At 45.4% G+C, this 15,757-nt stretch overlaps 1 protein-coding gene across 1 annotated transcript; it reads left to right on the top strand.

Moving 5' to 3' along the window:
* Positions 1–584: 584 nt before the first annotated feature.
* On the top strand, positions 585–14,213 carry LOC134396335 (zinc finger protein ZFP2-like). Its single transcript, XM_063122800.1, has 6 exons — positions 585–669; positions 4,736–5,226; positions 6,109–6,235; positions 7,718–7,794; positions 8,556–8,682; positions 12,508–14,213. Exons 2-6 carry the CDS (start codon positions 4,807–4,809, stop codon positions 13,968–13,970), a joined length of 2,214 nt encoding a protein of 737 aa, XP_062978870.1. The 5' UTR covers positions 585–669; positions 4,736–4,806; the 3' UTR covers positions 13,971–14,213.
* The last annotated feature ends 1,544 nt before the right edge of the window (positions 14,214–15,757 follow it).

Genomic DNA, 15,757 nt, shown 5'->3' with positions numbered 1-15,757 from the left:
TTCCACCCATCTTTTGATCTGAAATGCCCTTCCAGAGTGATTATTAGATTATTAGATTGTAAGCCTATGCGGCAGGGTCTTGCTATTTACTGTGTAATCTGCACAGCACCATGTACATTGATGGTGCTATATAAATAAATAATAATAATAATAATTATATTCACTTGCTCTGCTTGGATGGATGTTTCTCCCCCTGCTGACCCAGCTGAACAATTACATGAAGCCCCGCCTGAACCATAAGCCGGTCGCGTTGAGCGAAGAAGCTGAAATATACGACTCGGGCCATAGCTAGACCTCAAGTTTATCTCTGGATCGTCCAGGGGTCCAACCTGTTCATCTAGGTGACACACAGGGGATCCAGTGCTCAGGCAGGGGCGAACCCTGAATGATCCCAGGATAAACCTTAAGTCTAGCTGTGGCCTTGGAGAGAGCAATACAGCTGTGGTGAGCCTGGATTGGTTTTTGGGCAGCGTCCACCTAGGGGTTAAATGCAGAGAGTCCCGCTGCCTAGAGCGGCCGCTCAGGAGGGGGATTTGTGAATGGGGCCCGCTCACTTCCTCCCCCCCACCCCGCTACTCCCCCCCCTGCTCTCCCTGGGAAAGGAGCGCCCGATTTTCCCACGGGCCGGCGCGGCCCCTGCGCGCTCCTGCTGTCTCCGCCGTGGATCGTGTGAGTGTAGAGCGGGGAGTGGAGGAGACAAAAGCCAGGCAGGTGGGTGGGAGGGAGGGCAAAGCATGTACCCCCACCCATGCACCCCACTTTCCCCCAGGGCGAGGTGGGCTGGGCGCTGGAGCCTCCCGGCTCCCCTCTCGGGGGGCTTCTCCGTGCCGCAAAACGCTTGCAGCTTGTGCCTACCTCTCTGCTAAGGCAAGCGCCCAAACCCTCTCCCGGCATCGGGGCATGTCCCACCTCCAGCCGGTGGGGAGGATTCCAGACAGCTGTTGCACCCCCTCCCTTTTCCCTTCTCTGGCAGAGTGAGGGGGACTTTGGGATGCCGAGCGGGGTCACCCCATGAAGCTGATGGGTGGGAGATCCAGGACAAATAAAAGGAAGGGCTTCTTCACACCGCGCAGAGTTAAATGATGGAACTCACTGCCACAAGATGTAGTGACGGCCACCCATTTGGATGGCTTTAAAAGGGGGTTGGATCAATTCCTGGAGGAGAAGGCTAGCCATGGCTACTAGCCCTGATGGTTGTGTGCTATCTCCAGTATTCCAGGCAGTAAGCCTGTGTGCACCAGTTGCTGGGGAACATGGGTGGGAGGGTGCTGTTGCACCATGTTCTGCTTTCATAGAATCATAGAATAGCAGAGTTGGAAGGGGCCTACAAGGCCATCAAGTCAATGCAGGAATCCACCCTAAAGCATCCCTGACAGATGGTTGTCCAGCTGCCTCTTGAAGGCCTCTAGTGTGGGAGAGCCCACAACCTCCCTAGGTCACTGGTTCCATTGTCGTACTGCTCTAACAGTCAGGAAGTTTTTCCTGATGTCCAGCTGGAATCTGGCTTCCTTTATCTTGAGCCCGTTATTCCGTGTCCTGCACTCTGGGAGGATCGAGAAGAGATCCTGGCCCTCTTGTGTGTGACAACCTTTGAAGTATTTGAAGAGTGCTCTCATGTCTCCCCTCAGTCTTCTCTTCTCCAGGCTAAACATGCCCAGTTCTTTCAGTCTCTCTTCATAGGGCTTTGTTTCCAGACCCCTGATCTGGTTCGACAGCTGGTTGGCAGCTGTGTGAACAGAGTGCTGGACTATATGGACCCTTGGTCTGATCCAGCATAAGAGCACTTCTTATGTTCTTAAGCTGCACCGGTAGGATTGCAACCTGTGGAGGCGCTCAGCACCCTGGAGGGCTACTTTGGAGTCCTGATTGGGTCTGGCTAAAACCTGGAGAGCCAGGATGCACTGCCCTGCAGACATCAGAACCAAAAGCCGCCCCTTGTTGGCCCAGCCCATGGTGTCCGACTGGAGAATTTGGGGAGAGGGTGAAGGACCCTAAAGGGAGTCATCTTGTGGAAGCGATCGGGGTGGGGGTCAGGTGCTGCACTTGTAAGCAAGAGTGCTCAAAGGAAGAGCGCGGTGATGGTTCGCTAAATCCCCTGCCCCCTTGTCTTCTAATAAAGCAAATAAAAATTGCTGGGGTTGTTTAGCATGGAATAAAAGTGAGTCAGGGGAGATATGATAGAGGTGGACGAAATTATGTTCAATGTGGAGAAAGAGGATAGGGAGACATTTTTCTCCCTCTTCTATAATGCTCGAACCCAATGGGGTCCTCTCATGAAGCTGAATGGACAGATAAAAGGAAATCCTTCACACAGCACAGAGTTAAACCCTGGAACTCACTACCACAAGATGTAGTGATGGCCACCAATTTGGATGGCTTTAAAAGGGGGTTGGATAAATTCCTGGAGGAGAAGGCTATTAATGCAGCAATGGCTATGTGCTACGTCTGGTATCCAAGGAATTCAGCCTATATACCCTAGTAGAATCAGAGAATAGCAGAGTTGGAAGGGGCCTAGAAGGCCATCGAGTCCAACCCCCTGCTCAATGCAGGAATCCACATTAAAGCATCCCTGACAGGTGGTTGTTCAGCTGCCTCTAGTGTGGGAGAGCCCACAACCTCCCTAGGTGACATATTCCATTGTCGTACTGCTCTAACAGTCAGGAAGTTTTTCCTGATGTCCAGCTGGAATCTGGCTTCCTGTAACTTGAGCCTGTTATTCTGTGTCCTGCACTCTGGGAGGATCGAGAAGAGATCCTGGCCCTCCTCTGTATGACAACCTTTTAAGTATTTGAAGAGTGCCATCATGTCTCCCCTCCATCTTCTCTTCTCCAGGCTAAACAGGCCCAGTTCTTTCAGTCTCTCCTCATAGGGTTTTGTTTCCAGACCCCTGATCATCCTGGTTGCCCTCCTCTGAACACGCTCCAGCTTGTCTGCATCCTTCTTGATTTGTGGAGCCCAGAACTGGACGCAACACTCTAGATGAGGCCTAACCAGGGCCGAATTAGCTGGGGAACATGGGTGGGAGGGTGGTGTTGCACCGTGTCCTGCCTTGTGGGTCTCTGATCAACAGCTTGTTCGACCACTGTGCGAACAGACTAGATGGATCCTTAATCTGATGTGGCATGGTTCTTCTTTTGCACTTTTCGGTGCTTTACTTCTTTTTGTAGTGTAGTTTTAAACTTTTATATTACGTTTTATCGTTCTGCGTTTTGTGCTTTTAATTGATGTGAACTGCCCAGAGAGCCTTGGCTACTGGACGACGTAGAAATGTATTAAAGTAAATGAAGTAAATAAAATTCTCTGGTTGTGAAGCAGGTGACTGTTTGGGGTCGTTTGTGCCTCTTAGGGGGAATTATTCCCCATTTTCCTCATTCCTAGCCCGTATTGTCCCTTCTACTCTGGGTGTTCATCTCCCTGATGGGAGAGAAGCCTGGGACACATGCTGGAATTATTAAGATATTCTAAAACATCTTCCTGCTTAGGGCATGCGATAGATTTAGATAGAGGTGCCTCAGACCTTTGTAAAACGCCTCTCTCTTCCCCTTGGAATTGTCAGCAGAGCTTTTAAAAGTCTTTATATTTTTTATTTTTTTAATACATCCAAACAATACAATATAAAACAATACCCCATAATACATATAATATAAAGAAAACAATTTATTAACATATGTTCTAACTTAATTCCCTTTAACATAATCATAATTAACATGAGTGTGGCCCCTCCAACCACGGGATCTTATTCATATTTCCAAAATCTCATTACTTCCTCTGGAGGTGTTTTCCCTCTCCACTTTAATAGTACAAATTCTAAAAACTGTTTCCATATTCCTTCAAAATCATTCATTTTTATCATTCCTTTTCTAACTTTTATGTTACATGTTAATTTATCATTAATAACAATATCCCATATTTCTTTGTACCAATCTTCTATATGATAATCCCCTTGAACCGTCCAGTTCCTAGATATCATTAGTCTTGCTGCTGTCAACAAATTCGTTATCATTTCTTTTGTCTCTTGATTGCATTTCAATTCTCCATACATTGATAACAATGCCACTATCAGTGTCTCTTCAATCTCCATTCCTAAAATTTCTTTTATCTCTTTAAACACCATTTTCCATAATTTTTGTACAAATTCACATTCCCACCACATATGTAAATACGTTCCTTTCTCTTGACAACCTCTCCAACATGTTGCTGAATTCATCTTAATTATTTTATTAGAGTTTTTAAAAGTCTTAAGGCAGTTCAGGTTACACCCTCTCTCTGATTGGGGCAGAGTCAGAACCTATGGTGACCCTATGAAAAAGAGGACAGGGCTCCTGTATCTAACAGTTGCATAGAAAAGGGAATTTCAGCAGGTGTCATTTGTATATATGGAGAACCTGGTGAAATTCCCTCGTCATCACAACAGTTAAAGCTGCAGGAGCCCTGCCCTCTTTTAAATCTGGTCACTCTAGTATAGCTTGAACTGTTGTGATGAAGAGGGAATTTCACTAGGTTCTCCATATATGCAAACGACACCTGCTGAAATTCCATTTTCTATGCAACTGTTAAAGTTACAGGAGCCCTGTCCTCCTTTTCATATGGTCACCCTATCAGAACCTTATTTTCAACCCAGAGCCTTATTCCTGTGGGACCGGAGTTATAGAGACCCATTGGAGACAGGTCCTGGGTATTAAGCTGGCCACAGCTGTATTTAATTCATGCAGCTCCTCCATTTTAATTCCTCCAGGACAGTCCTTGCCTGAAGAGAGAAATTGGCAGCCAAGGAAAGAGACCTTTTGAGTCCTGGTGGGAGCGGAGATGGAGAAGAGCGTGAAGATGGAAGAGCAAAGCGTTGCAGGCCCTGAAGCAGAAAACATCCAGGAAGGGAGCAGTGCAGAGCCCTGGGAAGGAAGAGTGCAGGAGAAGCAGACTGGGAGCAACCCCTGCTCAGACATGGAGCACCAGCACTTCAAGACCTTCTGCTACCAGGAAGCCGAGGACCCCCGAGAGGTTTGCAGCCGACTCCACCACCTTTGCTGCCAGTGGCTGAAGCCAGAGAGAAACACGAAAACTCAGATGCTGGACCTGGTGGTTCTGGAGCAGTTCCTGGCTGTCCTCCCCCCGGAGATGGAGAGCTGGGTCAGAGAATGTGGAGCGGAGACCAGTTCCCAGGCGGTGGCCCTGGCAGAAGGCTTCCTCCTGAGCCAGGCAGAGGAGGAGGAACAGAAAGGGCATAAGGTGAGAGAGAATTGCATCCTGATAACTCCAGGGGTTTGTAAATGTGTGGAATGTTGTTTCTATTATTCAATTGATTAATTTACTGCTTATTATATATATATATATATATAAATCAGAATGATTTAAAAGGAGATGAAAATTCAGTGCATTGAAATACAGTGTAATATATGTTACAATTTATAATCGTTGCTATAACGTTTATATGAAATATTGATAAAAGCGTTAAAGCCAATACTCACAACACCACAATTAACTAACAAAGTAGGCAGCACGCTCACTCACGGAAGGGCTGGGTGAAGAGATGGATCTTTAATTGGTGCCTAAAGTGTGCCAACAGTTGACATTTCCTGAATACCAGGGGGTGATAACTCCTCAAGGTGGGTGCCACCACAGAGAAAGGCCATTTTTGGGTTGCTGGAAGATGACAGTCTGCAATTTGTAGTCGAACCAACAAGGCCTCCTCCAGTTATCTTAACAATCACACAGGTCACTTACAAAATGTATTAAAATATACATTAAAAATGCTAGAACGGTCAAACCGCTTTGCCACACTGGCTCTTAGTTGGCGCCAGGCAGGCCTTGTCAAGGAGGTCATTCCATAAATGGGGAGCCACCACTAAGGAAGCCCTCTCCCTTGTTGGAGTGTTGGAGTGGGAGTTGGGAGATCCGGGTTCTAGTCCCCACTCAGCCGTGGACGCTCATTGGGTGACTTTGGGCCAGTCACTGACTCTCCGCCTAAACTACCTCGCAGGGTTGTCGTCAGGATAAAATGGAGAGGAGGATTATGTAAGCCGCCTTGGGTTCCTTGCAGGGGAAAAAGGTGGGATATAAATATAATTCCTCATGCCCCTCCCTTTCCTGGGCTTTTCTCTCCTGTTCCAGGTCCAGGGGATGTTCGCCAAAGCAGCCATGGATTTCTCTCAGGCAGAGAAGGCTCCGTCGGACACCACACAGAGGCCACTGTTCAGGTGGATTGTGGAAGAGGGTGACACAGATGCTACCTTACTGGGTAAGGTCTGATAGGGTGTATTTCAATTTGGCCTCCCTGCCTTGGGCTATTCCTGAAATCTATGAGCTGCTTTTGTGTTCCTCTTGAGCCTGTGTTGGGGAGATTCCAGAAGTTGGCATTGTGGGGCATCTACCAAGGTCCACATTCCAGAGGAAAGGAAAGGAAAGGAAAGGAAAGGAACCTCTCATGCAAGCACTGAGTCATTAGTGACTCTTGGAGGGACACCAGCTTTCACTGACGTTTTCTTGGTAGGCCTTATAGTGGGGTGGTTTGCCGTTGCCTTCCCCGTCCGTTATTACCTTTCTCCCAGCTAGCTGGGTACTCATTTTACCGACCTCGGAAGGATGGAAGGCTGAGTCAACCCTAGCTGGCTGCCTGAAACCAGCTTCCGCTGGGATCTTGTATTAAACTTTGTTTTAAATAGATTTGTTCTTTATAAATTAGCATGTTGTGCCCAAAAGTATTGTGGGAAGCAGATTGGTTTTGAGCCTGGAATGGAAATGCCAGGTGCGTATCAAGAATAAAACGTCTTCCTGCCTCCTTTAAAGCCCTGCATGGTTTGGGTCCAGGTTACCTGCGGGATTGCCTTCTCCCATACAATCCACCTCGCACACTCAGGTCCTCTGGGGTGAACTTCCTTCCATCAGTGAAAACTAGGCTGACAACCATAACCCAGAGGACCTTCTCTTCTGCCTCTCCCAGACTGTGGAATGGCCTGCCGGGAGAGATCAGTCTTTCTGAATTTAAAAAAGCAATAAAGACTGATCTCTTCAGCAGGGCTAACTAGCCGAATTTTAAAATGTCTGGCTGTTATTTTAATAATGTAGTAGTTTTATTTATATTTTAAATGGTAGAAGCAAAATATCTTTCAACGCTCAATATACCTAAATATCGGTGCTCACTAACTCTGGGAAGATTTAATGTCCTGCCATCTACTCTGTTGCAGGAGAGGTTTCAGAAAATCACTTTTCATGTCCACCTGTGCCCATGTGGAAGCAACGAAATTGAAACAGTTGTCCACGTTTTACTCTGTTGTTGTTTTCATACAAAGATTAGAGAGAAATTATTGCTAGAAATTCATGCCCTTCTTCATTGCTTCAGGGCCACAGAGGACAGAGATGCAATTGAGGCTTTTGCAAAATTCTTTTTGAATGCTATGAGAATAAGGTCTCTCCAAAATTGATTCTGCTGCATACTTTTCAACTCTGGATGTAATTTCGCCCTACTCTCTTGTATGTGCAAAGTCTGGTCAGTGTCTGTAATAAAGTTGATGATGATATATTTTTAATCAGTTTTATATACTTTATAGTATTTTTATATTTGATGTTGTTCCCTGCCTCGATCCAGAGGGAGAGGATGGTAAGAAATATTATTATTATTATTATTATTATCATCATCATCATCATCATCATCATCATCATCATCATCATCATCATCATTATCATCATTATCATTATCATTATTCTCCTCCCTCCCTCGTAGGTGGTGGAATTGCTCCAGCGTTTCCTTCCAGGCATTCTCATGGCAGAATGGGATCAGTTACTGTACAGCCAGATCAGGTAGGGAAAAGAATGGAGCAGAGATGGAGGACTTCAGGCCTGGGATTTAAACCTCACCCGCCGGGGTTCCCCGGGGAGCCATGCCCCCTTTTCCTGGCCGATGACCACTGATCATTTGGTGCCTTTCAAGCTTTTGTATGTTTTCCCCTCGTTCTGAAATGTTGAACTGCCTCTCGGGAAGCTTAGGGCATTTCTAGAATCATAGAATCATAGAATAGCAGAGTTGGAAGGGGCCTACAAGGCCATCGAGTCCAACCCCCTGCTCAATGCAGGAATCCACCCTAAAGCATCCCTGACAGATGGTTGTCCAGCTGCCTCTTGAAGGCCTCTAGTAAGGGAGAGCCCACATTTCCATTTCGTTGAGTTGTCTTTCCCACTGGCTACAGAGTTCCCTGGCAAGAGCGGTGAATGGAGCAAGTGCCGTTCTAGGGGAGCCACCGGGATTGTTTTTTCACTGTCCAGAGAGCTCCGGCTATTGGGCAGTATAGAAATGCAATAAATAAATATAGAAATGCAAATAAATTTATGCAAATAAATATAGAAATGCAATAAATATATAAATAAATTCACAGCTGTGGCTGATGGGTGGAGGAACTGTCACTCAAAGGCTGCGTTAATTTTTACTCAACTCCACGGTAGCCAACAGTCACACACAACTGTGGAGTTAGACCATGTTGTGTGGGGAGTACCCCCTAGAAACTCAACTTTTGGGATGATGACATTATCTCCTCCAAGAACATGTTTTCTAATCCTCCTTTCAGGGGCCGGTGACCTTCAAGGAGGTGGCTGTGCATTTCACAGAGGAGGAGTGGGCGCTGCTGGATCCGGGCCAGAGGGCTCTGCACGGGGAAGTTATGGCGGAGATTTATGGGAACTTGGCTTCTCTGGGTGAGGATCCTCTTTCTGCCTTTCTCGATCAGCGCTGGGAAGTTTCTATTCCTGTTCTTCTCAGTATTTACTGGTAAGGAAGTCTGTGGTCAGGGGCCTTCCAGCACGGCTTCCTTCTGGCCTGGCTGGGTTCAGAGCTCTCTGCAGAGATGGAAATCCCTACCCGAAGGTCCTGAATTAGGCACATATGAAGAGGCATCAGAGCCAAATGATGTTTCCTTGTTTCCTTTGGAGGTTCTGGGATCATAGAATCATAGAATAGCAGACCTGGAGGGGGCCTACAAGGCCATCGAGTCCAACCGCCTGCTCAATGCAGGAATCCACCCTAAAGCATCCCTGACAGATGGTAGTCCAGCTGCCTCTTGAAGGCCTCTAGTGTGGGAGAGCCCACAACCTCCCTAGGTCACTGGTTCCATTGTCGTACTGCTCTAACAGTCAGGAAGACCATGCTGTTCCAGTGGACCAAGATTGCTTTTATTGCTGATGCTAGATGCCTTTTGTTTTAATCTGGTTTGGCTGGTCATTTTATTCATTTTATTTTTGTCATTTTATTTGCTGTGAGTAGTATTTGGGGGAACCTTCTTTAACCAAAAAGCAGGATCCAAATCCTAAATTTGGATAGATAAATGTGTAAAATATTCATCTGGTGACCTTGCACCATGGAGGAATGGTAAGGAATCTTCAAAAACTTCCAGGGGGGAAAAGAAGACGTGTGTGGGTTGAGAACTGTGGGCAGAGAAGTCCCATTGCCTTTTGTGATAATTCCACAGGCACATCATTTCCTGTTGAGCTGAGTTTATTTATTTATTTATTTATTTATTTATTTATTTATTTAAAGCATTTATATCCCGCCCTATATCATTAAGATCTCAGTGGTGTACAGATAAAAGCATACAGTATAAAACAATAAATATGCACAGTTAAAAAGAAATTAAACCATGAACCAAGTTAAAACAAAATATAATTTAAAAGCAGTTAAAACAGTTAAAACAATTTGCCATCTTAGTTAGTTTAACCATCAACGGCTTTGTGAAAAAGCCATGTTTTTACTTGGTGTCGCAATGAAATCAGTGTTGGTGCCAGTCGGGCCTCCAAGGGGAGGGCATTCCACAATCGGGGTGCCACAACAGAGAAAGCCCTCTCCCTTGTCCTATCAAAGCATATATGTTGCAGTGGTGGGATGCGGAGAAGAGCTCCTCCAACAGATCTCAAGTCTCGGGTAGTTGTGAGCGGAATCAGGGTCAGGAGAGAGACTCACTGGCTTCCCCACCTGAGAGCCTTTCTACAGGAGGCATTTATGGTGCAGTCGTGACTCCTCACTCATGGTAGTTTACATGATTTTGTCAACCTCCAGGGCTTCCCCTGTGCTTCGCAACCATTTTAGTGGAGTTTTTTTCTAACGAGGAAAGTCTGGTATTTCCATGATGGTGGCATGAAATCCTCATGTGTTTCTGCAATTCCGCTATGCCACAGCATCACCTAGTGGTCAAGCAATGGAACATATAGAAAGGCAGAAGGAAAAAACACATGAAAAGGAGCTGATCTGAATCCCACAGAGTATCCGGAAGGAGAAATCATGGTAAAGGGATTGGTTTAAAACCTCATGTAGAAAAGCCCTAAGTTTTGGCAACTCTTCTCAAATTGGGGAGAGGCAACGAGTGGGGTACCGCAGGGCTCAGTCCTGGACCCAGTGCTCTTCAACATTTTTATTAATGATTTGTATGATGAGGTGCAGGGAACAAATTTTTCGATGACACAAAATTGGGTGGGATAGCTAATACCCTGGAAGATAGAAACAAACTTCAAAGTGATCTTGATAGGCTGGAGTGCTGGGCTAAAAACAACAGAATGACATTTAATAGGGATAAATGCCAAGTTCTACATCTAGGAAATATAAACCAAAGGCACAGTTACAAGATGGGGGATTCTTGGCTCAGCAATACTACAAACGAGAAGGATCTTGGAATTGTTGTAGATCACAAGCTGAATATGAGCCAACAGTGCGATATGGCTGCAAGAAAGGCAAATGCTATTTTGGGCTGCATTAATAGAAGTATAGCTTCCAAATCACGTGAGGTCCTGGTTCCTCTCTATTCAGCCCTGGTTAGGCTTCATCTAGAGTAGTGCGTCCGGTTCTGGGCTCCACAATTCAAGAAGGATGCAGACAAGCTGGAGTGTGTTCAGAGGAGGGCAACCAGGATGATCAGGGGTCTGGAAACAAAGCCCTATGAGGAGAGACTGAAAGAACTGGGCATGTTTAGCCTGGAGAAGAAGATTGAGGGGAGACATGATAGCACTCTTCATATACTTCAAAGGTTGTCACGCAGAGGAGGGCCAGGATCTCTTCTTGATCCTCCCAGAGTGCAGGACATGGAATAACGAGCACAAGTGACAGGAAGCCAGATTTCGGTTGGACATCAGGAAAAATTTCCTGGCAGTTAGAGCAGTGCGACAATGGAACCAGTTACCTAGGGAGGTTGTGGGCTCTCCCACACTAGAGGCCTTCAAGAGGCAGCTGGACAACCTTCTGTCAGGGATGCTGTAGGGTGGATTCCTGCATTGAGCAGGGGGTTGGACTTGATGGCCTTGTAGGCCCCTTCCAGCTCTGCTATTCTATGATTCTATCATTCTTCTGGTTTCCAGTTCTGCAAATCTTCCATCTAATAACCATTCCTGGTCAACAGTATATTCTCTTTGAATTGAAGTTTCCCAAGATTATAATTCTTGTCATTGGTCAATGCTGGCTATGGATGTTGGGAGACATCTGGGGGGTGTCTGGTTTGTGGCAGGATCTGCCTTCCCTCCATGTCTTTGAAGGCAAGCTGGTTTTTAGGCTTCATCCCACATACCTGTTTCCCTTGAATTATCGTCGTTGTTGTTGTTACTAGCTAAATCACACCCCGGGCGGCAGCGCTCCTGAGGTCCTTTGCATACCAGGAAAAGGGTTTAAGGGGGGAAATGTAAAAAATCATTAAAAATTAACGGATGACCCAATCCGATTCAATTTTGGTATGCTTAAAACTCTCCATAATATCTATCACTGCACCAATTTTGATGTTTTTATCTTTAAAACCTACGCAGATGTTTCTCGCCTGCCCAAGGGTCTCTACTTCCCTTGCTCGGCTTCGTCCATTTTCTTCTGCTGCCCCTTATGCCTGGAACGCTCTTCCAGAACATTTGAGAACTGCAAGTTCAACCGCAGCTTTTAAAACTCAGCTAAAAACTTTTCTTATTCCTAAAGCTTTTAAAACTTGATGTTGTGCAGACTTTATACTGTTAGTTTTACCCTACCCTGTGCCTGTTTACCCTACCCTGTGCCTGTTTGCATTCTCTTCCCCTCCTTATTGTTTTATTATGATTTTATTAGAATGTAAGCCTATGCGGCAGGGTCTTGCTATTTACTGTTTTACTCTGTACAGCACCATGTACATTGATGGTGCTATATAAATAAATAAATAAATAAATAATAATAAGCATTTGTTTAATTTATCCTTTAAGCATATCCAATCCTCCTCCTGCGCCCCCAGTGGCCACTCAGCGAACAACAAAAGATAAACTAATTAAGAGCTAGTTAGGTTGGTTCTTTTGGCTTTATAGCACAATTAATGCAGGATGCGTGGGAGTACTTCACAGTCAAAACAGATTACAAGCTGGAAAACTTCGGAGTCCTTTGCTCGCAATTCACAGTGATTGCACAGTATAACCCTGGTGTGATGAAGCTATTTATCTCCCAGTGTTTTTTCTTTACAGTAGTTGGCTTGTTTCATTCCCCAATTTGAAGTCCGTTTCTCACATTTGGTTTCTCTCTCTCTCTCTCTATTTCAGCAAGGGATGCATGGGAAGGAGCAAATGGAAGGGAAGGACACCAAGTGTTGGCGGAAAGCAATACATGTCCAGACTTGGAAGGGAATGTTGGAAATCAAGACGGAGTGGAGAAACAGGAGGAAAATCAAATTAAGGAGGATGGTGATTTCCATGAAATTCCAGTCCATCAAAAAACAGGCAAAGGAGGACGAAGGAACGAGTGTTTTGTGTGTGGGGAAAGGTTTGCTCGTAAAACAAGCCTTGAGAATCATCAGAAAACCCACGCAGTGGAGAAACCCTATGAATGCTTTCGTCAGAGGACAAACATGACCTCCTCTCAAATAATTCATACAAAGGAGAAACCATTTAAATGCCTGGAGTGTGGAAAGAGCTTCAGTCGGAATGGGAAACTTACTTCACATAAAAGAAGTCACACCGGAGAGAAACCATTTCAGTGCCTGGAGTGTGGAAAGAGCTTCAGTCAGAGGACAAACCTTACTACTCACCAGAAAATTCATGCCGAGGAGAAACCATTTAAGTGCCTGGAGTGTGAAAAGAGCTTCAGTCAGAAGACCCACCTTACCACGCATCAGAGAATCCACACAGAGGAGAAACCATTTAAGTGCCTAGAGTGTGGAAAGAGCTTCAATCAGAGGACAAACCTAACTACTCATCAGAGAATCCACACAGAGGAGAAACCATTTAAATGCCTAGAGTGTGGAAAGGGCTTCAGTCAGAGGACGCACCTTACTACTCATCAGAGAATCCACAGAGAGGAGAAACCATTTCAGTGTCTGGAGTGTGGGAAGAGCTTCACTCAGAGAGTACACCTTTCTACTCATCAGAGAATCCACACAGAGGAGAAACCATTTAAATGCCTGGAGTGTGGAAAGAGTTTCAATCAGAGGACAAACCTTACTACTCACCAGAGAATTCATGCAGAGCAGAAACCCTTTCAATGTCTGGAGTGCGGAAAGAGCTTCAGTCAGAGCTCCAGCCTTACTTTACATCTCAGAATACACACAGGGAAGAAACTATTTAAATGCTTGGAGTGTGGAAAGGGCTTCACTGATTGTAAAAGCCTTAATTCACATGCAAAGATCCATAAGCTTCTTGCAGGAGAGAAACCATATGAATGTCTGGAGTGTGGAAAGCGTTTCCGGCAGAGTAGGCAGCTTAGCTCCCATCAAGGAATCCATACAGGGGAGAAACCATTCAAATGTCTGGAGTGTGGAAAGTGCTTCCGCCAGAGTGGGAAACTTATTTCACACCTGAGGATTCACACAGGAGAGAAACCATTTAAATGCCTGGAGTGTGGAAAGAGCTTTAGCCGGATAGATGCTCTTACTACACACCAAAGAATCCATGCAGGAGAGAAACCATTTAAATACATAGAGCAGGGCTGGAGAAGCTGTGCCCCTCCAGAAGTTGTTGAACTCCAGATCCCATCAGCACCAGCAAGCCTGGCCAATGGTCAAGGATGATAACGGCTATCATTGGGGAATGACTTCCGGAGAACCACAGCTCTCCCAAACATCTGTCAGAATGAAAAGCTTACTATACATCAAAGAACACAGGAGAAAAACCATAAAAATGCTCAGAGTGATGGAATAAACTTCAGCAACCAGAGGTAGGAATGTTGACCGGAGGAGGGCTCCAACCGACTGTAGCACCACCCACCACCAAGGCCATCGAGTCCAACCCCCTGCTCAATGCAGGAATCCACCCTAAAGCATCCCTGACAGATGGTTGTCCAGTTGCCTCTTGAAGGCCTCGAGTGCGGGAGAGCCCACAACCTCCCTAGGTAACTGGTTCCATTGTTGTAGTGCTCTAACAGTCAGGAAGTTTTTCCTGATGTCCACCCAGAATCTGGCTTCCTTTAACTTGAGCCCGTTATTGCATGTCCTGCACTCTGGGAGAATCGAAAAGAGATCCTGGCCCTCCTCTGTGTGACAAACTTTCAAGTATTTGAAGAGTGCTATCATGTGTCCCCTCAATCTTCTCTTCTCCAGGCTAAACATGCCCAGTTTTTTAGTCTCCCTTCATAGGGCTTTGTTTCCAGACCCCCTGATCATCCTCGTTGCCCTCCTCTGAACACTCTCCAATGAGCAGCCAATGACTACCTGGAATGTGGAAAGATCTTCAAAGTGGAAATCTTATGTATCTCTTACAGTTAATCATTCAGGGACATATATTGGTGGTGGGTGGGGCTACCGTTGGTTGGTGGGCGGGATCAGAGCCAAAAGTGGGTGGGGTCACCTTTTCTTTCCCTGCCCCCTTTTCTCTCTTCCTTCCTTCCTTCCTGCCCAGCGGGAAACCAGGAAAATGACAGATCACCCTTTCCAGAGATCTAAACTGGACACATGCAGATAGCTTTTGAAATTTAGTCAAGGGTTTCTGGTTGGCCACCTCTGCTATACCGCAAAGAAAGAACACAAGAGATACACCATTAAAATGGCTGGAATTTTTATAAATGTTTATGTAAACCAATTTCCTTTTCTTTCTTTTTTTTGATAGTTCGAATATGTCAACATCAACTGAAGATGATAAAAGGGTTTTAAATTCTCCTATAACAAAAGCAGAGATAAGTGGAGGGGGATAGTTTAAAATGAAATAAGTCTCCTCCGATTGATGGATTTATAAATATTGTATAGATGCTTTAGCTTCATCTCTCTCGACGGTCCGCTGGCAGGTTTTCTTCAGTTAAGCTTTTTGGCTTTTAAGCCGAATTGTTTGTGGAAGTACATTTTAATCTGGTGGATGCTGTTTGTTATTATTTCTTCCTTGAGATGTTTTATTATTATTATTATTATTATTTATTTATATAGCACCATCAATGTACATGGTGCTGTACAGAGTAAAACAGTAAATAGCAAGACTCTGCCGCATAGGCTTACAATCTAATAAAATCATAGTAAAACAATAAGGAGGGGAAGAGAATGCCAACAGGTACAGGGAAGGGTAAGCAGGCACAGGGTAGGGAAAAACTAACAGTAGAAAGTAACAGTAGAAGTCTGCACAACATCAAGTTTTAAAAGCTTTAGGAAAAAGAAAAGTTTTTAGTTGAGCTTTAAAAGCTGTGGTTGAACTTGTAGTTCTCAAATGTTCTGGAAGAGCGTTCCAGGCGTAAGGGGCAGCAGACGAAAATGGACGAAGCCGAGCAAGGGAAGTAGAGGCCCTTGGGCAGGCGAGAAACATGGCATCAGAGGAGCGAAGAGCACGAGCGGGGCAATAGTGTGAGATGAGAGAGGAGAGATAGGAAGGAGCTAGA

This window comes from Elgaria multicarinata, chromosome 3, assembly GCF_023053635.1.
Source record: "Elgaria multicarinata webbii isolate HBS135686 ecotype San Diego chromosome 3, rElgMul1.1.pri, whole genome shotgun sequence".
Lineage (NCBI taxonomy): Eukaryota > Metazoa > Chordata > Lepidosauria > Squamata > Anguidae > Elgaria > Elgaria multicarinata.
The sequence above is the reverse complement of the archived record's forward strand: the minus strand, read 5'-3'. Positions and strand labels throughout refer to the sequence as shown.